Source organism: Cygnus olor, chromosome 1 (genome assembly GCF_009769625.2).
Source record: "Cygnus olor isolate bCygOlo1 chromosome 1, bCygOlo1.pri.v2, whole genome shotgun sequence".
NCBI lineage: Eukaryota > Metazoa > Chordata > Aves > Anseriformes > Anatidae > Cygnus > Cygnus olor.
The window spans coordinates 24439076-24464241 of NC_049169.1; the positions used below are offsets into that span (position 1 = coordinate 24439076).

A 25166-nucleotide genomic window follows, 5' to 3' on the forward strand; every position below is an offset into this window, starting at 1 on the left:
ACCAACCTGATTTTTGTCTTCTACATTACTGCCTTCCTGCATCAAAGCACTGTTCAGGAGAACATAGGATACAGAGTAGCTTGTAGAAATTCATTTTTTCACCAGCCCATAGATGTTGCATCAAAGTAAGAGAAATCAAGGCTACAATGACTTTTAGGACAATTGTACCCCTGGGGTTTTAACATCTGCTTTTGTTTTTTCCACACAAGCTGCAGACAGAATGCAGAAGTTACTGTGTTGGGGAAAGTTTGCTGGGCCTCCCTTGGACAGATTTCATGAACAAAAGGCCTGTAATAGTGAATATTCTGACGCTTCTCCATTTCTGCTGTTTTTAGTGTAGAAGCTGCTGGTATTACAGTTATCAGTGAAGTGGGCTTGGATCCTGGTCTTGACCATATGTTGGCAATGGAATGTATTGACAAGGCAAAAGAAGTTGGTGCCACGGTAAGGTTGTCAGGCTGTGCGTGGTTCTGCCAGGATTTTATTAGTAAAGCCATTCCTTTAACACCAGCTAGCTTTTGGGCATGTCACAGATGTGTGATTGGTTCTGGGCACCCTATTTTTTTCTGATGCTGGGAATTTGGTGCCAACTAAACCAGTTGGTGAGAGTCTATTACCTAAAATGGATTTGCTCCAGTGTATGTTTTGGTTTCCTCTCCGTTACAGACAGTGCCTGTGTTGTGGCAGATTGATGCAGTTGTTCAGTGGAGTTCTGTTTTCCTCACTGGAGGTCTTCTGATGCGGCCTGTAGGGGAGTAATGTCATCAGGAAGTTTAAGAATTAACAGGGATTCTGCAGGGTAGCTCTGTATTGTTTCCATCTTGTATCTGTCATCTGTTCACTGTTTCTTTCCTGTGGACAAATCTGACAGGTTGTATCCTACACTTCTTTCTGTGGTGGCCTACCAGCTCCAGAGCACTCTGACAATCCTCTGAGATACAAGTTCAGTTGGAGCCCACAAGGAGTCTTGCTGAATACAGTTCAGTCTGCTACATATTTAAAAAATGGAGAGGTGAAGTAGTCCTAGTATTTCCGTTTAAAGACCAAGAAGGTGATGCTGGGCCAAGGAGGGAACTGGGCTTTGTGCTGTTTGCTTTTAAGCCTAAGTATCATGGTACCTTTGAGTATATCATGGTGCCTGACTGCTGGCAGCTTTTAATTCTTGCTGTATGGAATCTGATGGCAAAGGAGAAATGTGCTAATGACTAAGGCACTAACTTGAGGTTAATGTTCTGGGTTCAGCTTCCATCAGCTTGCATGTATTGCTTTTGCTGCTTAATTGCCCTGTGTCTGGCTCTTTGAAACAAAAATGAATGTGCATCCTACTTGCTTTTCTTTCTAGTCACGTTTGCAAACCAAACAGCTTCATTCTGTACTTGCACAGTGCTTAGCAGAATTCCCGAATTCTTTTTCTTTTGGTGCAGTGTGTAATACTAACTAGCTTTTGTGGAAGTGAACAGAGCTTTCTAACAAGGTTTATATATAAGCTCTGGTCTGCTGTTTGTGCAGAAGACAGTGGAGTAAATCTAACCCAGCAAATGTCATTACATCTGTTTTATGGAAGGATTGTAACTGATTTCTGCAAAGCTATTGCAAGCTATTGTCACATTTCTGCTTTCCACTCCTGATTGTTTGATCAGTCCCACTTGCTCAGAGTAGTTACTGAGCAGGGACTTATCAACTGTCAAGGAGACTGTCTTCTGTAACCATCCTAAAGTTTGGCTAATTACCTAAACCTTTTGATCTGCAAAAGTGAGAAATCTTTTGAGATGCTTTGTCATGACATTTTGGTGCTCTAGTGTTCTTACTGCAGTAAGAAAAAATAGAAATTCAGGACTTGTACATTGGATCTTTACTTAAAAAGCAGCAACACTTAGTCGTAAATTTCAGATGAAAGAGTCTCTTGGGGAATGCAAAAATGTTTCTTCTTTAATTCTGACCTGGTTCACCCGTTGCTAGGAAAAATCAGATCATGCATGTGAATGATTCATTATGAGAGCACTTATTGGTAAATTGTGCAATTTTTCCTCCTTGCCACTAAATCTGTAGCCGTCTTTGACTATTGTGTAGGATTCTTCCACACAAGTGTCTTGCTTCACAAACACAGTAAGATCTTAGGGCATTGCTGTGGAGTTGGTTGCTTTAGTCTTGGTGCTAGAAGGAAGCCTTGCCCCTTTGGTCAGAAACCACAAAATGAATTTGTATTGGTGTGGTATGGCAGATCTGTGCATCAGCTGCTTGCAGGAAGCAGAGTTCAAGGCTTTATTTGGTAGTGATAATAGAATTAGTCAACCTTATTTTTGTTTTCCTTCAACGTTGCATTCTCTCTGGGCTTTGAAACCCCAAGTGAAGATACACATGGGAAGCAATTTTTTATCAGTATATAACGTGGGATTTTTTTAAGATTAAAAACAAGAAAAACAATAATGGTAAAAAACAAAACCAAAACAAACAAAAATTCACAACCGTCCTTCTCTTTACATTTACCTTCTCCTTTTTCCAAAAAAAGAAGGAAAAAAATAGATCAAAAAACAAGGAACCTATGGGAAGAATCTCCCTTCATAGCGGTGTAGTTCAAGGGGTTGCTCCAAAATTACACTAGTGTAAGTGAAATGGGAATCTGCAACCTTAATATAGATGCCAAAGGAATTAAAATTACTAGGGTGTGTTAGAAGGATGTGGATTGTCTGAGTCCTTTGATTAGTAGTGGCTGACATAGTGCATGCTCCTTGATCATGGGATATGCTTAAATGGCTTGTGCAACTGCTTTATTTAGATTGAGCCTTTGTTTGCAGCAGAAGCACTAAACATAATGTTCCTACTTTGAGCACACTAGATCTTTTCTGTTCTAAAGTAAATCAAATTACTACACCAAAATAATATTGCTGTTCTTTCGCGGAATTCAGGTTATCAATATTCCAGCTGGAGGAGCGTTGCTTGATTCTGTTACTTCAATGGATTTTTTCCCAGGATTAAATTTGGAAGGTTTTCCTAACAGAGACAGTACAAAATATGCTGAGCCGTATGGTATTCAGACAGCTCACACTTTGTTAAGAGGCACCTTAAGATACAAAGTAAGTTTTTATTGTTCTGCTGTTGTTCTTATTTGCCTCAAGAGATTGAATGTTGTCATTTCAACAAAGCTCTGTATTTTATGGATGTCTGTCTTCTGAGTTAAGGTTTTTGTCAAGGTTTAAATTGTTTTGTACGTGCATGAGAAATGGCTTATCTTTTTCCCTCTTAATACCTCTGTTGCAATACAACAGGACTTTTTCTTTATTTCTGGGAGGGAGGGAGGCTTGCTTAGCAAAAGAAGACTGAAGGCCAATGTCGGGATGTAAGGGCTACAAATTGCAATAGCTCTCTTTTTGTCAGTCTAGATACGATCTCTTGTTCAGAAGCTAGAAATATGCAGAAGGCATCTATCTCATCATGAAGTCTTAATATGACAGTATCTGCTCTTCCATTTGGTGCCTGGTAAAAATTTCTTCTTTTGTACAATTGTTAGCACAAAGGAAAAAAGATGTCAGTGTGTCATAAAAGAGTTGTTATCAGCTGTGCTGCAAGAAAGGTGTTTCTGTGGTTAGTGCTGTTTCCTTAATCACCAAAGAAGGTCAGTTGCCTTGGGTTGGGGTGATATTGGTAGGGATGTGTAGAAGAGCACGGCATAGCCCTAGCTGTGCGGTACATCCGTGCTGGGATGCAGCGCTGAGCAGGGCAGAAGTTAACGCTGGCCCTTCGCACACTGCTCTGTCATGGAGCAGAAAGCGATCCAGTCAGTGCAGAGGCTGACATCTCCTTGCAGCGCCTCTTAGAGATTAAGTTCAGATGGCTAATGGAGTCAATTTAAAAAGAGGTGTCACAGAGGGATCTGACTGCAAGGCCATCTGAGCTAATAACCTTGTGCTGGTGGAGGTGGCTCCTAATTATAATTAGCCCTCTCCAAGGGTGCTTTATTTCCACCATTCTGTTTTTTTTTTTTTTAAGTGTTTCTAGTCACTCGTACTTAAGTGTTTTCAGGTATCCAGCAGCTGTGTGGGAGTTGTCCTTGTTACTGTTAATGGGAAACAAACAAAAGTGAGCAGAAACCAGTTGAGACTTATTTTATTGTGCAGCCTATTGTCTTTTGCAGTTCCTTTTAAATGCCATTCCACTCCACTCATTGTCTGTCTATTATTCCTGAAGAAAGATGTAAACACAAAGGGTTCTTACCTTAAAAATTAGTTTATTTGATGTCAGTACAATTATACAATGTATAGCTGTGGTGAGCTGAGTTCAGTCATAGACTCTGCTTTCCGTAGTTTATTTAGGGGCCAGCTGGCTGATACTGCCCTGTCTGTAATGATGTGCTGGCTAGCTTTGCCCTTCAGTCTCATCAACCAATTCTACTTGCCAGAAATAATGATGGCAGAACAATAATAAATCACTAAAGATGATACTGGAAAATTAGGGGAAGAGGAGGAGAGGTACTAAAGGTTCTGAGGTAACAATCTGTTATTTTAACCCCATCAACATCATGTTATTGTGGTTACTTTCCCATGGGCATAATGCTCAATACTAGCATTGTTGTTTCCATCACAAAATTTGAATCAAAGTAATATTCGCCTCAGTTTCAAGTGATTACTATTTTTAACCATGTCATTCTTTTATTGCAGGGATACTCTAAAACTATGGGAGGCTTTGTGAAATTAGGATTAATTAACCCAGATCCTTATCCTTTGCTAAACTCAGCCATGCCACGTCTAACCTGGGTGAGTCACTCCAGTTCTTCTGCTTTCTTTTCTCTCTTTTATTAACATTTTTCTTATTTGTAGGATTGGATACCCATAGCAGTGGGAATCTCGTATTGCATCCTGGTCTTCTCTGCTTTTTCTTTTTAGTCACCAGGAAGATTTTCTTTGGCAGGAACACAGTGCAGTTCTGGAACAGGTTACTCAGGGAGGCTCTGGAGTGTCTGGTCCTGGAGGCTTTCTGGACTCAGCTAGACGTGGCATGCTATGGCTGATATGAGTGCTAGCAGAAGTCCTGCTTCAGGCAGGGCGTTGGGCTAGGTGACTGTCAGAAGTAGTCCCCTCCAGTGTTTCTTTGAATTGTCTTAAATTTTCTGCTAGTAAGAATCCAGCCCTCAGTGCTAAGTTTGCAGTGTCTATGGTGGTATTGGCCTGTGGTCTTTAGTCTAAAACCTTTTTTAGAGCATCAAGAAGTAAGAAATTAAGCCTAAATGAGTATATGAAAATCTTTTTGTCTGTTAAAACTCTGGATAGGCTTGTTTTTTTGTTGTTGTCTTCTGTTATCTTGCTTTTCTGTCTGTCTTACTGATTTCTCGCTTCACTTTAACTCATCAGTTTTGCAAAATCTTTGCTGTTTCTTAAGTTTCTTTCTCAGACATTTACGACTGACTTTTTAAGGGGTCACCTGGGGATATATATAGGTCAAGGAAAAATCTGACACTTTAATGAAATATCAGATGTACCAGCTAAGGAACTTTTCCAAGGTGTGCTTTCTGGTCCATTTAGGGTTACCTGTAAGAGACGCTTTGTGAATGATGGAGATGCTTTTAGTGATGCATTAAGCGCAGTTAGAGGATAAAACTGACCTTAGCTTTTTCAATAATACTGGCATTGGTCACTTCCTGTGCCATCAGAAGGCATTTATAAGTGGGAAGTAGTTTTAGTCATTTTCCATGGCAGTGGAAAGTGCAGTAACTTTGGAATTTGATTTGCTTTTCTTTTGTGAGAGCTGAATAAACCTAGAGCCTTGTAACATATGGATTTCTAAAACAATTTAATTTGACCAAGGAGCATAGTTAGTAGAAAAGAATGATAAAAGGAGGCAGCCAAGGTATGACTCCTATGATATGCTGCTGTTGCATTTGACAGTCCATGTGGTGGTTCTCTGTGGGCAAAGCAGGGAATTTCGTATCTCAGTATGGTGTAGAGTGAGCTACATTTACAGACAGCTTATTGCTTGTCAGGTCTGTGTGTATGTCATGAGAAACTTTTCTTGTTTTGCAAACCCCTGAGACAATAACTTTGTTTATTACCCAGATGAACAAAATTCCAGTCTGTCTCCTGTGTCCTTTGTGCTTTTATCCGCATTAATCTGGAAAAGTGCACCAGGCTTACGCTGTGTGAAAGGAGAGCACAGTATTTTTCTGATGATGCTGTTATTTCAAGTAATGAATGTCTTGAATGTTCTCAAAACCAAAGAACGAACAAGGTGAAGAGGCAGAGTCTGACTATCATAGAGCACTGCTCATCTTCCTAAACTCCAGAGAGTTTTTTAGACTGGCATTTCAGCAGTATGTTCATTTCAGTGATTGGAAAACAGTCCATCGGCAATGGGCTAGATGTGACTTATTTTTTGAGATGATTTTTGTCCACTTTCAGTTATAGGGTCGGTATCTTCAAGCTTTCTTTGCAAAGATGGCTAGGATTTCCAATCTTAGCCTTTAGTCTCATTGCAAACTTTGTCTCAGCAATGTAATTATGTCTTAGTACTTTTATCTCCCCTGCCTTGTATTTATAGTTTTCTCGTAAATAGGTTAACCTGAGCTTGTAAACAGACTGCAGTTCTTGCTTGCTTCATATCTAATCTGTAGCTCCTTTTACTGTCTGTCTCTTTGTGAATGAAGCAAGCAGTAATTAACGTCTTGATAACACACAATTTTCTTCAGATATGCACAAAAATTTTCAGAAGGATTTTGGTAATACTCCCAGGATTTTGGCAGTCTCATTCATCTCATCAGTCTCTTTACTTCATTTTGAAATGGACATTCTCTGTTTCTAGAGCAGCTGAGAGAGATCCTTAAGTTCCTGACTTACTAGCTGTCTCAAGGTGGCTTCCCTTTCACCTAAATATCTTCACAGTGTTCCTTGTTTATGCAGATTTCTACATTCCTTCTTCACTGCTGGAGAAAGGGATAAGATAGGTAGCGGAAAGCAGCTGAGTGGTGGGATACAAACCGTTTTAGGAAAAAACGACCCCTATTTTCATTTGCTGTGATTAAAAAAAACCCTCAAACTATCTCACTTTCCCTATTTGTACAATCTGTCTTTTCAGATGTCCTGAGTATTAACTGAGCTTAGGGTCTGGAAACCTGGACTGGAAAGCAGTGGGAACAGATATCAGGCCTTCAGGAACTTTTGTTTTGTTTTGTTTTAATACAGAAACAACTCATGTGCAAACTGGTTGGAATTCAGCCTCCTGTTGAATACTCTGTTCTCCAAGAAGCTGTATTTAACAAACTGGAAAGAGACAAAAGTCAGCTTGAGGCTGTGGAATGGTATGATGTTACAGTGCTTTAATTATTTTTATTTTTTAAGTAAAAAGTTCTACCAATTTTGGTCCATGCTGAGACTGTTAAATTGATATGCTGAGCAACCTGGAAATTACAAAACTGAGACTAAGCTGTTGATATGCAATGGCATCAGTCTGTTTTACTTCTTCTGGCAGGCTAGGATTACTGGGAGATGAACCTGTTCCAGCAGCAGATTCCATTGTGGGGGCTCTTGCAAAGCACATGGAGATGAATCTGCCTTTTGGTATGTGAGAAATCTTCTTCGTGGTTATGACTGGAACAAGTCAGTATCTCTTACCAGTATTAATTACATAGTTCTTATTAAGGTTTCTTAATGTCTTGAAATGAAAAATGTAACAGGGAACGAAGAGAATAAATGGGGGAGTAGGGAACATTACATCTTCATATTCTGTCCTCCTTTATAGCCTATATCCGAAGTGTAATTCACTTCCCTAATGTAAATGATATGTATGCATAGTGCCTTGCTTGTCAGGAAACTCATCTTGTTATGATGGGGATACAGTTAATTAATGAATAGTTTGTGTGCTTTTCTCTTAGGCACTGGAGAGAGAGATATGATTGTTATGAGAAATGAAATAGGTCTCAGGCATCCTTCTGGTCATTTGGAAGACAAATTTATTGATCTGGTTGTCTATGGTGATAACAAAGGATATTCTGCTATGGCTAAAACAGTAGGATACCCCACAGCTATTGCTGCTAAAATGGTTCTAGATGGTAAGTGACAGATCAGCCTTCAGTGAATGTATTTCAACCTCTATATCTCTCTGCCTATAGAAAGCAATATGTGTAGTGTTCCTGAAGTGTATATGTGTATTATTATTATTTTTAACTTATCAAACTTCTCGTCTACTTTACAGGAATGTTTAATCTGCATGTTTGGATCTTTCAGTGGCACTTCTTAATTTACTTCTAAATCTATAGAGATGTTTATTCATTTACTCTTAAGGGTTTCATTGGTGTAAAGGAGACCTTTGTGATAAATTCCACTTGTTCCCCTTGGGAGTCTATGCCACAGTGAAACAGGCGAAAATATGCTTGTGCTGAGCAAACTAGTAACTTCCACTGCTACTTTCCAGATTGACTAAATTTGAGGTTTGGGGCATATTACTTGATCATGGTGGGTGCTTGTATATAAACAGGCACACTCTGCCGAGTCATCACCATGTAAACATAAAATGGTGTCATTTTTCCCTGTTGCTTGTTTTTAATCTTTAGATCTTTGCTCCCCTCCTGGCTAGCTGAAATGAACAAAACCTTTTTTTTTTTTAAAAAAAAAAAAAAAGTTCATCAGGACTTCAGAAGTTCATCTGAACTTTTTGCCTAGCCAGTTTCACAGCTGTAGGAATCAAGTTCAATCTGTGTATGATACTGTGTTTCAAATGTTTTTTCTTTATTTTTGATTCAGTACTGATGCTGTTAGAGAACATAACACCATAACACCAGTCACTGAAATTGCACATATAGGTAAAATTTATGTAATTGCAATTTGATATTTGAACCTGTGGGTTGACTTCAGCTGGCTGGCAGACACCCACCCAGCCACTCTGTTAATCCCCCTTCTCAATAGGGTTGGCTGAGAAAATGCAGTGAAAAAGCTTGTAGGTAGAGATGAACACAGGAAGGTCACCTACCAGTTACCATCACAGGTAAAACATACTGGATTTGGAGAAAATTAGTTTATTTCCAGTTAAAATAGATTTGGATAGTGAGATACAAAGACAAATTAAAACGACACCTTCCCCCCTTCCTCTCTTTTTTCCAGGCTGAACTTCACGTCTCTGTGCCTAACTCCTCAACTCCTTTCCCTGGCCCTGAGTGGTGCAGGGGAATGGGTTGCAGTTGGTCCATAACAGTTTGTCCCTGTTGCTTCTACCTCCTCAAACTTTTCTACTGCTCCAGTGTGGGCTGTCCACAGGATGTACTGGGAGGCTCTGCTGCGGTACCTGGAGCACCTCCTCCTCCCCCTCCTTCTCTGATGTTGGTGCTCACAGAGTTTTTTCTCGTACTTTGTTCCTCACTTTCCACTGCCATGCAGCATTTTGAACCTTTCTCAAATATGTTTCTCCGAGGTGCCCCGTTTTGGGTGCTGGGTCCAGCCGTGCCCCATGTTGGGCCCATTGGAGCCAGCTGGAGCCAGCTGTGTCCGGCATGGGACAGCCCTGGCCTCTCCTCACAGAGGAGCCTGGCAGTCCCACTGCCAGCACCTGGGCACAGATGCACAACAACTTTAACACGTAACACTGTTTTTTTTTTCTCCTTTATTTCAGGTGAAATAGATGTCAAAGGCATGGTTATACCATTGACGAAGAACATTTATGGACCAATACTTGAACGTGTTAGGGCAGAGGGTATTGTATACAGTACTCATAGTGTTATCAGACAGTAACTGGAAGCAATGGATTTAATCTGGTTTTGGCTTTGTTTGTTTTCCCACCACAACGTGAAGAATCTAAATTTGGACCAGTTAGAGACAGCATCTGGTATTTCAGACCCAAATGGTGCCTTCCATAAAATCAGTTGCCTGACTTTGATGTAGAAACTGCAGATGCCCAGATGCATGTGTTAGTTTTTCCTTTCAAAGCTCTTACACCTTCATGCACGTTTCAGCATCAATGAAATCCTTCCTCATATCTTTCCTAAAATCTTTTTTTTTTTTAAATAGAATTTATCTTCTAAATGTACAGGGTTATTATTGAGTCAAAACTCAGCTGAAAGGAAAATCCACAAGTGGCTTTTTTGAAGAAGTCTGCTTAATGAATTCCCTTTATTAAGTTTGAGTTTATTTTTTTATGTGCTGTAAACAATTTAGTAGAGATAGAAGTTATACTCGAATTGTAAGTCTTGTCCTGTTCCCTTTGACAGTATTTGAACATTTTCACAATAAAAATATGCAAGAAATAGTTTAAAAGTTCTGCACTACTAGCAAATAAAATCCTGTTAAATCTTGAAGATATTCAGCTGTTTGAACCTAGATCTTAATATTTGTGAAATCGCTCTCTTACAAATGTAAACTTAACTCCCTCCGTCCACCAGATTAATTTTAAAACAATTTACCCTCCATTCCCTTTCCTGTTACAGAGTGGAAGCTGTTTGTGATATGTTGAAATAGCTGTTACGTGCTGCTTTTTGCTGTTAGGAGAGCACATTAGCATTTAGCTCGGCAGCTAGGAAGGGTATTCTTAAATACACCACAGTTAATGTGTTCACAAGCTGCTCTAAATGACATGTTTACTCTTTCCACTTACCCCATGTGCCTCCTCCAGGTTAAGTACCGTTACAAAGGGAATAGTCTGTCTAATATAAGCAGCTTTGAAATGCAGTAGGCTTAGAGGCTTAAATCATTACTTTTTTGAGTTAGCTTCTGTCCTTTTGCTATCATGCTTTTGAATTGTTGCTTTGGGAGTCTACCCGTACTACTCAATTCATTGCCACTTCAGACTGATGAAGGTTTGCCAGTGCACCGGCTTATTTGAGGCTAAGTGCTGTGCTGCACGCCATGCCAGCTCAGCTCTAGCAGCGGTATAGCTGCACCAGGCCGGAACTGAACTTCAGTCTGAGTTCAGCTTCTCTCTCACTAAACAGCAGCTGCTTCCTTCCAGTTCAGGGCTGTTTGTGTACTTTAGCTCAGGGATTTCTACACCACCTTGCAGTGCAAGTATGGGTTGAACTTTTACCAGTTAGGTCTGTGCAAAGCTGCGTGCAGATGCCAGCTGCACTAGTACCTGTGCAGCTGTCTGGAACTCCCCTTCTCTAAAGCTGAATAGTGATTCTGGAAGCTGTCACCTTCAACTTTGCTCACAAATGCACTTTGCTGATAAACGCACAGTCTTTTATCTCCTGAGCGGCATAGTTCTATTACCACGGTCCTGAGGGGCTAGAGTTCCCAGTGTTGCTCTGTCTGGTAGGAAAAACAACCATAAGTATAGCTGCAGTTTTAATCTCCAAGACTTGCTACGCGAGATTTGGAATTTTTTTGCATATGTGGTGAAATAGCACCAGCAACAAAGAGGAGGGTGAAAGGAGCCAAAGAGAGAAGGAATAATGAAGGACATTATTATAATAATGTTGTTAAAGAGGAGGGCTTTTTACATTGAATCAGTGAACGCCTTTGTGCTGTTGAATTTGGAGTCTGTTACATTGCCGTGCATTTTCTGAGTATTGGATAAAATCCTGGCTTCACTAAGTTGCTGGACTTAATGTTCTGATCACTGTTGCCGCCTCTGTCCCCCAGGTAGATTAGAGGCCTAAATCTAAGGTTTAAAATTAAATTCATATCTGCTGGTCTCTTCCATTCCAATGCTGGGTGAGACCAGGATTTCACTTGAGAATTCTCTTTTTCTCTTTTACCCCACAAATACACAACCATGGAGTTACGACTCTGTATATATACCTTGGTTGTTCTATTTTTTGGCCCAAAAATGCAATATGCAAAGGAAATTGGATTTATTTTTTAATGTCTGTAATGACTTTGGAACATAAAAGGAATGAGCACTACAATGTGTCTTCTTCAAGAAGCACTGTTACTATGTTAGAAAAATTTTGTATCAGAATGTTGTTTCCCAGTGCAATGCTTTTTGTTTTCTGAGTTAGGCTTAAATGTATTGTTCAGCTTTTGTATGAAGATTAGTCTTCTTAGTCCTCTTTGCATACTGTTGGAAAGATAATTGTATCTTATACACAAGATTGCCTGAAAAATAAATCCAGAAACCTATGTGTCATTGTCGTGTCATCTTTACCGTGTGATGAGATGTAAATGAATGGGATTTATTTATTACATAGATGGTGTGTCAACACATGTACTTCCCTATGAACATCAAATACCTTTTCATACTTCTTGCCAGATTCACAAGAAAAGACTCTTCAAGGATTGTTTAAGTATCCAGATTTAACACTACAGCTATTACTGTATCATGACACCTTCAGCTATAGTCTTAAGATACACAAATGGTTTTAGCACGTCTTGTAGCTGTCCTTGTGCCTAAGCACTTTAGTGGAAAGCTACAGAACAATAGATGTATAATGTCTTTGTGTGCCCCAGAAAGCAGTGAAAGCTTGGTCTCTCGCTACCCATCTCAGCTTGAGGGCATTGCTTTCCAAATAAGCAGCTGAATATGTGGTTTGGTTTCTGTTATCACTGCCTGGGCTCTTAAGCTCTTTGTTCACATCAGGCTGCAAAGATCAGATTGTTTGTCACTGTGCCTCTCTGTTTTTCATTTTGGAATTTGTTTTAGTGCCAGCTCTGTATAACAGATAAGATCCCACTTTCTGAGACAGGTGCACAAGGCAGGTTACGCACAGCCTCTCTCTTTGCCTTGGTGTTTGACTCTCAGCCTCAGATATTCCTATAGATCACTGGGGCACAAACATATGCCTGCCAGACAAATGACATAAACCTATAGTGGAACAGCTGTTGAAGGGGGGAAAAAATCTGGGGTAAATTGGTTGTGACAAGGCTGGAGAAATAATAATAGGAAGGGGAGAAAAAAAATTCAGCTTTGAGTGTCCAGAAGAATTTATGAAAGCAAATCAGACCATCTCAAATGCCATGTGACCAGTTACAGGGTCACAGGATCTGACTTCCCTGATACAGAGGAATGAACTCAGTAAGGCAGAAAGGCCTTTTTTTTTTTTTTTTTGGTCTCGAAAATAACGTGGCAAAATGTCCTGAGAGAAGGCACTCTCTTCCTTGTGCATTTGAAAGTGTTTAATACACACCAAAGCATAAACCTACGAAACAGGAATGGATGGTCAGACCTTAGCCTTGCTCCAGGGAAGCAGACAAACTAAGCCTGTAAGCTTTTCCTTGTGCCATCTGCTCCATTTTTCCATTTGTTCTTCCATCTCTCATTCTTAATGCGAAGTACGCTTCTCTAGTCTGGACATCAGTTGGCCTTCCCTTTCCTTTGTTTTAGAAACCCAAAGAAACTGGTTATGTCCTACCCAAGTCTCTAGTGGGCTGAGTGTTTGGGTGGCAGCAGCCAAGTAGAAGTGGAAGTGGAGGTGCTCAGACCAAGGCTGGTGGGAGGGAAATGTGCTGGGCTGGATTGCACCCACATTTGGAGCAGCACTGCTAGAAAACATTCTAGATACTTCATCCTCTTCCCCACTACAGCATATAAAATTCATGTGGTAATTCCTGGCACGTCACCAATGAGCTATTGTCTCGTACACTAGAGAAAAGGAAACTCAGTTAGCCGCTGTGCAGCAAAAGCATTAAGTGCCCAGGCTGAAGCACTCTGTGCTCTCCAAAATGCCAGCTTGCAACTGGATGGCTGTTGGGACAGCTCTAGCAAAGTTTTCCCATGGCCTGAGGATCCAGCATGGACCATGGCCATTGGTGGTGGCACCTGCAACTCACTGGCTTTTGCCTTGATGGATCTCTAGGGCAGGATGGGGCACTCTGTTTGGAAGGTCACCCAGGCTGAGCATCCTGTGTTGACACAAGTACACAGCATCAAACCTCAAGTTCTGGCACCAGCACCAGGGAACTGGGACATCTCAGACATCCTGTACTATCTGGGTCTCTGTTTCTGTTTTAACCTCAACATGGCAACAAAACTCCTTCCCAGCCCTACTTCGCTTATGCTTCAGAAGCATTAGAAAGATAAATGAGTTTAAACTTGTTAAACTCATCTTGGTGTAAGCATTTACCAAAGAAAATTTCAACCCATCTGATATTTTATGCATTATCCTAGGGTGTCACAATGAACAGACAAAGCATTGTTATAAAACTGGTAGCTAGCTTAGTCAACTGGTTTTCAAAGTCTTTACCAAGGTCTTTAACTAATGTGCTATTCTACTGGTAGCCATGAGTTCTACTAATCACTTGTCGACTTTTATAAAGCTTTTCTGTAGGTGTTAAATCACAATACTATGATCAGGAAAAGTTGGTGATGATAGCAAACTAGTGTTTTTGTTTGTTTGTTTGTTTGTTTTTAACTCTTTACTTACAGTTTCCTAAGCATACATGATGGTTGTAACTTTGTTTAAAAGATCTTAAATGGACATGTTTATTAATATCCTACTTCTTGCAGGAGATACATAACATCTTTTCCACACTTGACCCAGTTTGTAAAGGCAGGCTATACGTCTTCTGAGTCTGTAGCTTGGATTACAAGAAAAAAATAATTAGAATATGGCCTTTGTCTGAGATAGGAACTGACACGCATTTATTAAAATCTGTAATCCATCACAGTTGAAGATTATAGAAGACTTTTTTTTATGATTCTTATTTTTTTTTTATAGATCAGAACCAATATGTATGAGTAAAGAGATTATCCTAAGCACTTATGTTTTAAATAACTTGTCAGCATGCTAAGATGATGAATGTGATTACAAACGTCTCTGGAAGAAACCTTGAACAACAGCTGATTCCTTGGATTATCATTTTAAAATGTCTGCAAAACAGTTTAGGTTGAAAGGAACAGTTATATCAAGATGGGATTTTAGAAAGGAGGATTCCTTTTTTCCTTTTGGTCCTTATAGGCTTGAAAACTAGTAGAATTTATTGGCCTAAAAACTACTTTGTATTTACAACTATATGCAATTGCAAATACATTAATAGAAGATACCAAAAGAAAAAGCACAAAGTTATATAAGGCTGCAAGCCAGATTTCCTTAAGAAAAGGCTGGAGGAGTAGCAGACGAGCATTACAGTTTCTTACGTTGTGTGCTAATATGGTGAAAAGCAGAAGTATAAGGTAAGAAGATTATGGAATAAGGTTTGGAAATGACCATAAGATCACAATTAACCTCTTTCATACATGTACCCCTGGAGATTAAGAGAGGAAAAATTGTGTCTGAGTGCATACTATGTTTCTGGGATGAGAGGGGGGAATTACATAATATAGCTGTCCTCATTAACCTGGATGTGCACGTTCAGGGTTTCAGTCAACCTGAGTACTTTAGAGGACGTAGTAAGCAACCCTCAGGCCACTTGGAAAAAGAGTATATTGCCTTTCTTTAAGTGCAACCGTTACACACCTTTATATGTATGTCTACTACATATATATATATATATATATATATATACACACACACTTTGTGCCTGAATGCTGTGAAGAAAGTGTATGTGTAATGCCACAATGCTATAGAAATGTATATGTTTTGGGAGAAGGAGCAGATTCTGTATATTTGTAACTCTTACCATCTGCAAAACAACACAAATATATTAATAATAAAAAAAATAGATTCAATTTTTCAAAGATGTTTAACTTGTCTAGGGATACATTGTAAATTAGCTTGCACATAGAAACCAAATCTCCGTCCCATTCTTTCTGGATTTCAGCATTAGCAACTATGGAAGTATGACAAGGACCACAGGAAAAAAAAAAAAAGACATGTAAAACCTGAATGCAAATGTCTTGGCTCAGCAAAACATGTCCCCTCATTTCTGAATCATTCAATCAGTTTGTTATGGTTTTGAATGAAAAAGGTGGGTATGGATATCTGCAGGCACAAGGCTGGCACCTGTGGCCTGGGGTTGAGCTACCTGCACAGATCCTGAGGGACTGCTGGGCGTTACAGGGGGAACTGCTGAACACTGCTAGTGAGAGACTAACGTTATGAATAGTGCCATTAATTCAGGCTGGATTTCACAGGTGGTTAATGGGGAGTTATATGAGAGAACTTTTTTTTTTTTTTTTAAAAAAAAAAAAAAAAGATCTATTCTGCTCCAGGGTCTTCTACCCTCCAAAATGCCACGACCTTTTGTATAATCAGCATCTTCTCCTGCTGGTTCAGAAGGTTGTAGAAAACAAATGAGTGGCCAAATTGAAACATTTTGCTTTTGTTCTTGCAGAGGTAACTCATTCCATTGCTTGCTGGAGTTTGGCTTTTGCTTTGCAAAAGGAGGCAGCAAAGAGCTCAGGACCTGAATGAATGATCTGAACCAAAGCCAGCAAGGAGAAATCTTGTGAAGGGGCAATGAAGGTGATTACGAAGCCTGGAACCACCCATTAACCTGTGGGTGACCAGGCTGAGAGACCTGCAAGGAGAGGCTAGAAGAGTTGACTTGGAAACCATAAAAGTGTTCCAAAACTGGCTTCTGAGCGCGCAGATTCTGCAGAAACAGCAGCAGCTGTCTCCAGGTCAGTCTTGAGTCATTCTTGTAAGCAAAATCTCTCCCATGTGACAATGCAGACTGTTTACTGTGTGTGGAAGACTGCTAGGCACAGACTGGAATATTTATATTTATTTTTGCAATGCCATAGGTAAAAACAATTTAACAATGCCAAGTACAGGTGTTATTCTCATAAAAACTTTTCATTTCAAAACAAATGATTTCTATTCCCCACAAAAAGTTAAAATCACATGCAGCTATATGAGGTTAATTCCTTAAGATGCACAATTATATATCAGAAGACTTTGTTAAAATAAGAACATACTGGACTACATCATTTTAACAAGGCAATTACACAGAACTAGAAAACTGACTCTGTAGTAAAATATAAAAATCTACAATTATAAATATAAATTTGGTCCATGGAGTCACTATAGAAGTAGCAGTATTTACAATAAGTGTCAGATTACTATTCTAAATGTCTAATTGAAATCTTAAAATGTTGAATGTTATGGAGAACAGTATTTTATTTACATTCTACTATATTAAAAGTTATATTTCTAGCAAATGTAAATTGTTATAAATACGGCAAATAAATCAAATACTAAAACCATAACATGTTTGTTTGTAATTGAGAATCCCCTAACATCTATAAATATGATATTTTTAAGTTAAAAGTAAAGCCAGATAAATCAAAAACTAATACTGAAAAAACATACCACAATTCAATTCTTAGAAACACTGTAAAAGTCAATCAAGTTAGTCCAGACATAACAACGTATTACAAGAAATCTTTCAAGAAAAGGCACACATTGTTAATGATAAAAGTTCCACAGTAAAGTCATGTGTCACAGGAATGACTTTGTTGGAACGAAGGTTGGGAGCTGATTACACATACAGTAGTTGGACAGATTACCCCCCCACCCCACCCCCCCCCCCAAAAAAAAATATATATAAAACTGAAAATAATAATGGTAAACTCCAGGTGTGACCGATGTGGTGCAAGTGTGTGTGTGTGTTTAATTTGCTTTGTTAATTAAACTAAGGATTCTAAACTTTCAGCTGCGTTTCCATCAGGTAAAGCTGAGCCATTACTGTCCATAGATGCTGAGGGGTTTTCTTCTTGCCTCGTGCTGACAAGGCTTAGAATAGCTTTGTACAGGAACTGGTACTGTTCCTGAAGGAGAAAAGAGAAAAAGTTCAGTGCTTTGTCATAAATAATAGCACTAGAATACCTTGTAATGCTGTCACTCAGAAGTAATTAACACCTGATGTGTCAGTCTGTTAATGTACTGTGCTCCACAATTTATTGTGTTACTTAGCAGCTTTATTAATTTTCAGACAAATGGCTCCCCCTGCACAAAATGTAGACCACAACATTAAAGAGCACAGTACAGGTGCTCTTTACAGGGGGGAAAAAAAAAAAAAAAAAAGCTACGTATTTTAAAAGAGATATTATGTGCTAAATATGATCTTTGTTAAAGTCAATTGTAAAGTTCCCACTGACTGAATGGAGTCAGGATTAGGGCTACTATTCGGCTGTTAGCTTTCCTTTTTTTTTTTTTTTTCCCCTTAAACATTTTTTTCTCCTTCTGAATTCTATCCAGGCAGATTTGTTTGTTTGTTTGTTTGTTTATTTATTTATAGTACTTGTCGTTCCTGTTTCTGTTTTTGAAGACCTTGTGAAGTGTAGGAGGAGAGATTGAAATTTGAAATTTGTGGGAAGATTTGCTGAGGAAACCACTGGGGGCTCTGTGTAGGGCAGCATCTTGGGACAGCATGCACCAGGTAACCGTGGATGCTCTGAAAGGGCACAGGGATATGTTGGGCTCTAGGAAGGATATATGAGTATAAAGAACTCCTGTGATGGAAAGAGAGGAGTAGCACAGACTAAATAGGTTGGGAGTGTTAGGGTGGACTAAGACATCTGAGGTAGACAGAGCAGCGAGTAGGAAATAATGGCAGGAGCATGGGAAATTTGAATTCTGAGATAAAGAGCCCAGGTCTTTGTGGGAGGCTTATAGGGCAAGGCTAGTGAAGGACTTGATGGTGCCGCTGAGGTGAGAAGGGTCCCCATGTTCACTGTGCCGTCTGCCAGGCACCTCAGTCTGTGCTATCTGGACAAGGGAAGAGGCAGCTGCACCTTACAACCATCTGTCAGTCCTGTGTCATGTCCTGTTTATGCTGCCAGAAATGTTGTAGCCCTAACACTGCACTCTAAAGTGTTCTCCTTACAGTGTCCAGTGTAACTCCACAGTGTTCAGATTTGTAGTGGTATGAACAAGGGCAGGGTTCATAGCTTTTTATTTCTGTAATGATTTTTCATCTGTCTGACACTGTCTTAGTAGGTAATTCTGGTTTGTTACAGTTTTCAAGTCCTTTCTTCCTGTAAGCCCAGTGACAATGGTGTCAAGTGACCCTTCAACAGATCATGACAGATGAGAGACCATCCTTGAATGGGAAAACAGGGCAACTACTTCAGGGCCTAGTTGGAGTAGAAATGTATTCCTTGTTGTATTAAAACCATTATTTACATGACACAGTGCAGATTTCATTAGTATCATGGCACCTCTGCACATTTGGAATAAGCTCACTTGATAACCATGTAACAGTTTGATGGGAAATTCCTTATTTTGGAATAAGCACCAGGTCCGCTACAGCATCTCTAGAGGACAGATTTGATTAACTCATGCAGAAACTAACACACTGATGGTGCAATAATGTTGCCCTAAAACCTAAGCATGCTAATAATACCACACATATTAGAAAAAAAACTGTACACATTTTGCTTATTACTTACGATGTCTGTAAAGACTCCAGGCCTCATCAAATTTATCATCTTTGCTACCTGGTAAACATCCACTGAGTTCTCATTTTCCAGTTGGTGCATGAGTGTTGTTAGTGCACAGAAAGTGCCTGCTGTCACCCCTCCATGCCTTTGTTAAGCGAAAAACAAAACAAAACAAAACAAAAAACACAACACAAAGAAAAGTCTCTAGAAACTGGGTCAAGTTTCCACAACAGGTGAAAATACAGAAGCCAGGATAAAATGATAATATGAATTTCTGTGATGTGATGTCTGCATCTTTCTGAAACAGGACTGCACAGCAGTGCCTTAACACAACCTTCACAGCCTTTGGCTACAAATTCTGGAAAGTCTTTAAGAGCCAGTCTCAGACATGTTTTCCTACAGTCCACTACTAACCAAATCGCAAAGGCCTCAGGGCCCTTTTACATCATTTCAGCATTTATGGCCAGTGTTAAACAAGCTGGCGGAGGATAAGATGCCTCATCTCAATAGTCTTACTTTCCTCAATAACATGTAGTGAAGCCCTGATCAATTTCCTCTCCAGTGCCCAACTCAGCAATTATCTGGACTATCAAAATGATAGAACTGAAATGAGAACATTCAGAGTGGGATAAATACAGAATGTTTCTTTTGTTGATGCAACTGAAACAGAAGCAGCAACACTGTTGTTAGGTGCAGACTTTGTGGCTTGTTTCAGTGCCTTTCACTGTAAATGAGATAACAAATGGCTCTACACAAAAGCATCAAAACAACTGAAGGCTGCAATGCTTACTCATCATGTACAATCATGGGTCCATCACGGTTGGAAGCTTCCTCTTTGATGATGCCGATCAGTTCAAAAGTTTTGCTAATAGGACTGTCAGGATTTGGCCATTTTGGACACTGAAAATGCCTCACTTCAAGTACATAGTCATCCTAAAAGAGTGAAAAAAGCATAAATCAATTTGGTGAAAGATTGACTGATTGGATTCTTATCCTTGCCTCTGCTGCAGTCTGGCTCCAATCTCCAGATACAGAACCCCACCACTATGGAAGTTGGACTGTCTTATTCCCAGTGTCCCCAGATTGCCTACAGAGATTACTCCCTCCCTGGGTGTTTCAAGGGCGTGGGATTTTACCACTCATTTACCATAGAAAATGTAACAAAAGCATAGGCATTACCTTTAACAAACCAAATCCTGAGAGTTTATGACAGTGTTACCTGTGTAGCTTCTAAAATAAAGTCTTGGATTATGAGCTTTTCCTCATTAGACAGACACTTGTGTTCTTCAGCAATCATAGTGACTTTGAAACTCTCGCAGTTTATAGGCTCATCTTTGTTTGGCCAATAGACAAATTCATCTTCAGCCTCCAGGAAAAAACAAAAGCCGTAAAAATGAGTACTGTTCAGCTCTTAAAATAAAAATTAATTCAACATAATAATGTGCCGTGTATGCTATCAATGCAGACATCTAGATTTAAATTGGCTACTCAAAATCTGAATGGGATGAAAAATGTGATGGTTTTCAAACACCTTTGTAGTGACCCTGACCAGAACATTGTACACCTTGGAGTTAGCCAGCCACAGAATAGCCAACGTGTGCTGTGCTGCTCTGTGCCACACAGACAGATTGGATGTGTGCTATCCTCTCCTGTATAGCATTACCTCTAATAAAGACCATTTTAAATGATATTTTACAGAGTCTGAGAGCCTTTCCTACAGGGATCATAATGAACCAGCACCTCCTGGTGCAAAACAGCCTCCGTTGTTACAAAGGCTAACTTAAAAATCCACCTGTTTTGTTGGAAGTGTAACATTCATAAAACATTTGATGAGGAAAAAAAAAAAAAAACATACATTGCTTTGGTCCGCCATGGTTTTCCAGTCATGCAAGACTCTCCAAAGAATATGCATGGCTATCATCCAAACTCATAACCAAACATGATGGCCTTTCATGCGTCAATATTTCTCAAAGTACCAAGCTAAAAGCTCTCAGATATTCCTAAAACACATTTCTAGTAACAGAAAACCATATTATGTGTAATTTAATAACAAATTAAAAGATGAACACCTGAACTTCTTTCACTGTTTAGAGTCAACTAGGTGAACTAGAGAAACAATCCCCTATTTCTCCCATACCCAATAATGGCTTAGGAAGCCATATTATACCTCAATTAAAATCACAGAATCACAGAATCGTCTAGATTGGAAGAGACCTCCAAGATCACCTAGTCCAACCTCTGACCTAACACTAACAAGTCCTCCACTAAACCATATCAATAAGCTCAACATCTAAATGTCTTTTAAAGACCTCCAGGGATGGTGACTCAACCACTTCCCTGGGCAGCCCATTCCAATGCCTAACAACCCTTTCGGTAAAGAAGTTCTTCCTAATATCCAACCTAAACCTCCCCTGGCGCAACTTTAGCCCATTCCCCCTCATCCTGTCACCAGGCACGTGGGAGAATAGACCAATCCCCACCTCGCTACAGCCTCCTTTAAGGTACCTATAGAGAGCGATAAGGTCACCCCTGAGCCTCCTCTTCTCCAGGCTGAACAATCCCAGCTCCCTCAGCCGCTCCTCATAAGACTTGTTCTCCAGACCCCTCACCAGCTTCGTTGCCCTTCTCTGGACTCTCTCGAGCACCTCCATGTCCCTCTTGTAGCGAGGGGCCCAAAACTGAACACAGTACTCGAGGTGCGGCCTCACCAGAGCCGAGTACAAGGGGACAATCACTTCCCTAGCCCTGCTGGCCACACTGCTTCTTATACAAACCAGGAAAGTCCTGGAGCAAAGCTAAACTTGCATAAAGGTGGCTTCTGCTGTTTGTCTCTTTTATAAACTATGCAGAAATGATAAAATGCCTTCTCATCTCAACTGTAATTTGCCAGGATAAGGATCTTCAGATTACAGCTAGATGATTTTGGAGGAGTTTTACACTCAGTATAACATTATTACCTTTTTCTTGATTTTTGGCAAAATCCTGCATATTTCAGAATGGTAATACTACTAAAATTCATACATAAAACCACAACAATCAGCCATTAATCTTACCATATTCTGGCTATCAGGAAGCATGACTATTAGCTGGGCATTGTGATCCCATATCATTCTCCAAAAATCCTTGATAGTGTGTAGTAAGGGATGCTGGGTAATAATGAACTCATTACTTTGATAATAACCCTGCAAAATAAAGCCATCAGATTAGGAATTGATACCCAACTCTTAACATTTACAGGAGTATTCTTCTGGACAGAAACAGAAACCTGAAAAATTAATTCCAGAGTTTGTGCCTTTTTGGCTTCCTGCTAATATTAGAAGAATAAAAAACTTTCATCACAGTATTTTCCAGGTGAAAAGTATAAAATCAATTACACTGAAATAATTTGTAAAACTTTGAAAAATTTGAATAAGAAAATACAAAAGAAATCAGTAGATACTTGATCAACCATCTCAGAATGAAAATACATTAGCTCAGACACACATGTTCTACATTAGCCAGACTTTAAAGTTGTTGGAAACCTGAAAAAAATAAAAGAATGTTTGGAAGATCTGCAAAAATCCAAAGCAGTGTATTAAACTGCATAGATGTCTCAGACTAACTGCTTACCACAAAAGCTAGCTATGTTGCACTAATGCATAAACAACACTGCAGGAAGCTTTCCCATCTCTACTGAATGTCCAGGAAGCATTTAGTCCTCCCTCTCAGTTAATGAAGGGGAAAAGGGTTAAAGGAAATCCAGGGAACAAAATGGTAATGAAAAGCTGTTGAGTTACGCTGCGTTGGGCTATGCCAACTGCAAAAGCTGGCATAACACGCAGGTAAGATGAGCAGGCAGGAAAGCAAAACAGTACAGCCATTAAAAGCTAACTTGTTAGTTAACACCTCTAGTTAACCTCAAAAGATTCTTCCATATTCAGATTTACTATTTTTTAAAACTATGACGGGATTTCTGGTCCTACTGATAGTCAAAATGCAATGCATTTAACTGAATTTGAAATAGTAATAATGGTAATAGTACACTCTGGGGGAGGTAACTTTTTCAGGGAAAGACTCGATAATGGAAGAAAGGAGCTTTCAAAATCAGGATTGCGCCACTAAAATGTGGACACCTGGCAGCTTCACAAACAGCTATACAATGGGACACTATTTTTCAGCAGTGCAGTTAGCTGACTTACCATAATATAGGAAGCATTTATGTAGTCTGTCCCTTCACCAGACAGCGACGAAATACCCACTCTAGATCTTTCCACTGTAAGAAAAAAAAAAGCCATGGACATCTTGCATTGACTCATATATTACTGTAATTATCCCATATATCTAACAGTATGATAACAACACTAAAACCCATCAGCCAGGATAAAGCATTATCCAGATGTCAATTTTGTTTTCCTACGTGTAGTACATTTTGCCACCCAGAGAAGCCAATTTGAACAAGCTTACCAGGAATGATGGATGAAGTTCGGTTCTTTTCTCTGTTACACTGCTTGAGTGCAGTTGAATAATCACACTGCTGTGTGTTAGATTGGCTCAGCAACTGAAAAAATGAAATTAAAAAAAAAAATCAGGTCACGGTGCAGAAGTCATTATTTCATTAGCTGCATTAAACAGAGGGATGCACATATGGCAGGTTAGCTGTATCTCTTAAGACATCTAGTTATCTGGCTAAAGTAGTTGGCAAGTTATCAGAGACTTATCTCTTCACTATTTTCAATGGTTCAAATGTTTCTTGAGCCCTAAACATATCTTTGAAGGAAATTCCCCTCTAAGTTGTTCCTGCATCCAGCACCCCACTGCTGGTTGCCACCCCGGTGTCACTTCCAATTTGCCTGCACAGCTGTTCACACAACTTTAAATAGTTTGGCAAACAGTAAAACTCTGTGCAGAAAAATCTGCACCGTTGCACAGACAGTGTAACTCCTGATGTGAGGAAGCCCCAGTTAGGAACTTCCTGATGTTCTCTCAAAACCTGTGAGAGACATATAGGACTGATATGGGGGCCTTATTGTCTTGCTTGTTTCAATACAATTCAAACAGAAAAAACATCAAAGTGTTCATTTATAGCCTGCTGAAGTCATGTCTGTTTTATAGCCATGGCCTTATACTGAGGGGAATATGTTATTTGACCAATATAGTTCACATAATTTTCACCAGAATGATATCTTTCTAGATAGTTGTGTTTATCTTTGGGGGTCTGCATGCAAAAACATATAGTTAGATTTTTCCAAAATCTGCTTACTTGCCTGTATCTCAAGCTATTGCTTTTGAAAAAAAAAAAAATCTTATTTGAGAATACGTAAGTAATTGTTGGGTCCCAATTAGCTGCATACATTTGTCAACATGCTCTGTTAAATTACAGATAGGGCAAGGTAATGAAAGTTGTGTTGAGATACCTATGTTCAGGTCATTCGAGCTTACAACCCTAAAACTTTTCATGCTGCTATCTCAGGGAGCTCACCTTGAATTGTTTCTCCAGTCTGGTCTTTCCTGTTGGTCCAGGTATCAAGAGAGCATTAACGTAGGCATGAATGTGAGTCTCAAGGACTTCTGTCTCTTTACTGAGTATCGCTTCAACCAATGCATCATGAATGAAGATGTATTGCTCCTAGGAAAATAAAACCAAGCATCTAAGCTCTAATTATATTCAGATTCCCCTGGACATCTTTGGCTAAGATATCACTTCTGACATGGACAGCATTTCTTCACAGCTTGCTACTGCAGAGGAGTTTTCTCAAAAGGGGTCCTCTACAGTGAAAGCTGTTCCTCTCCAGTGACAGTATGCATTTACCAGTCCAATTTAACTACACATGCAATGTATACATGATATAATATCAAATCCCCACCACTTGTGGTATGTTACATTTATATATACATTCATATTTAACTCAATGCTGTTAAAAATGCAAGCATAGCCTGAAGTCAAATTTTCAAGTCAGCTTGCTATGTGGCTCTCCCTGCATTTCTTTCTTGCAATAAAGTGATCACTCCCAGTT

General features: G+C 39.5%; 2 protein-coding genes across 11 annotated transcripts in view; one reads left to right on the forward strand and one right to left on the reverse strand.

Annotated features, from left to right (window-relative positions):
- The window catches only part of AASS (aminoadipate-semialdehyde synthase), a 31049-nt gene extending 19017 nt beyond the window's left edge, over positions 1-12032 (forward strand). For 3 of the 5 annotated variants that reach the window (XM_040549800.1, XM_040549811.1, XM_040549825.1), the window contains 8 exons: positions 336-444; positions 872-1012; positions 2907-3074; positions 4656-4751; positions 7170-7285; positions 7456-7544; positions 7859-8035; positions 9589-12032. In XM_040549800.1, the coding sequence (XP_040405734.1) occupies positions 336-444; positions 872-1012; positions 2907-3074; positions 4656-4751; positions 7170-7285; positions 7456-7544; positions 7859-8035; positions 9589-9707 (1015 nt within the window). In that variant the 3' untranslated portion in view covers positions 9708-12032. Of the gene's footprint in view, positions 1-335; positions 445-871; positions 1013-2906; positions 3075-4655; positions 4752-7062; positions 7087-7169; positions 7286-7455; positions 7545-7858; positions 8036-9588 lie in introns of those variants that run through there. The other 2 variants (XM_040549821.1, XM_040549832.1) reach the window with 2 other exon arrangements.
- Positions 12033-16499: 4467 nt separating this feature from the next.
- The window catches only part of PTPRZ1 (protein tyrosine phosphatase receptor type Z1), a 139890-nt gene continuing 131223 nt past the window's right edge, over positions 16500-25166 (reverse strand). For all 6 annotated transcript variants that reach the window (XM_040549866.1, XM_040549877.1, XM_040549853.1 and 3 more), the window contains 8 exons: positions 24632-24778; positions 23617-23710; positions 23352-23425; positions 22227-22355; positions 20393-20539; positions 19964-20106; positions 19183-19318; positions 16500-17559 (listed from right to left, as the gene is read on the reverse strand). In XM_040549866.1, the coding sequence (XP_040405800.1) occupies positions 17419-17559; positions 19183-19318; positions 19964-20106; positions 20393-20539; positions 22227-22355; positions 23352-23425; positions 23617-23710; positions 24632-24778 (1011 nt within the window). In that variant the 3' untranslated portion in view covers positions 16500-17418. The remainder of the gene's footprint in view (positions 17560-19182; positions 19319-19963; positions 20107-20392; positions 20540-22226; positions 22356-23351; positions 23426-23616; positions 23711-24631; positions 24779-25166) is intronic.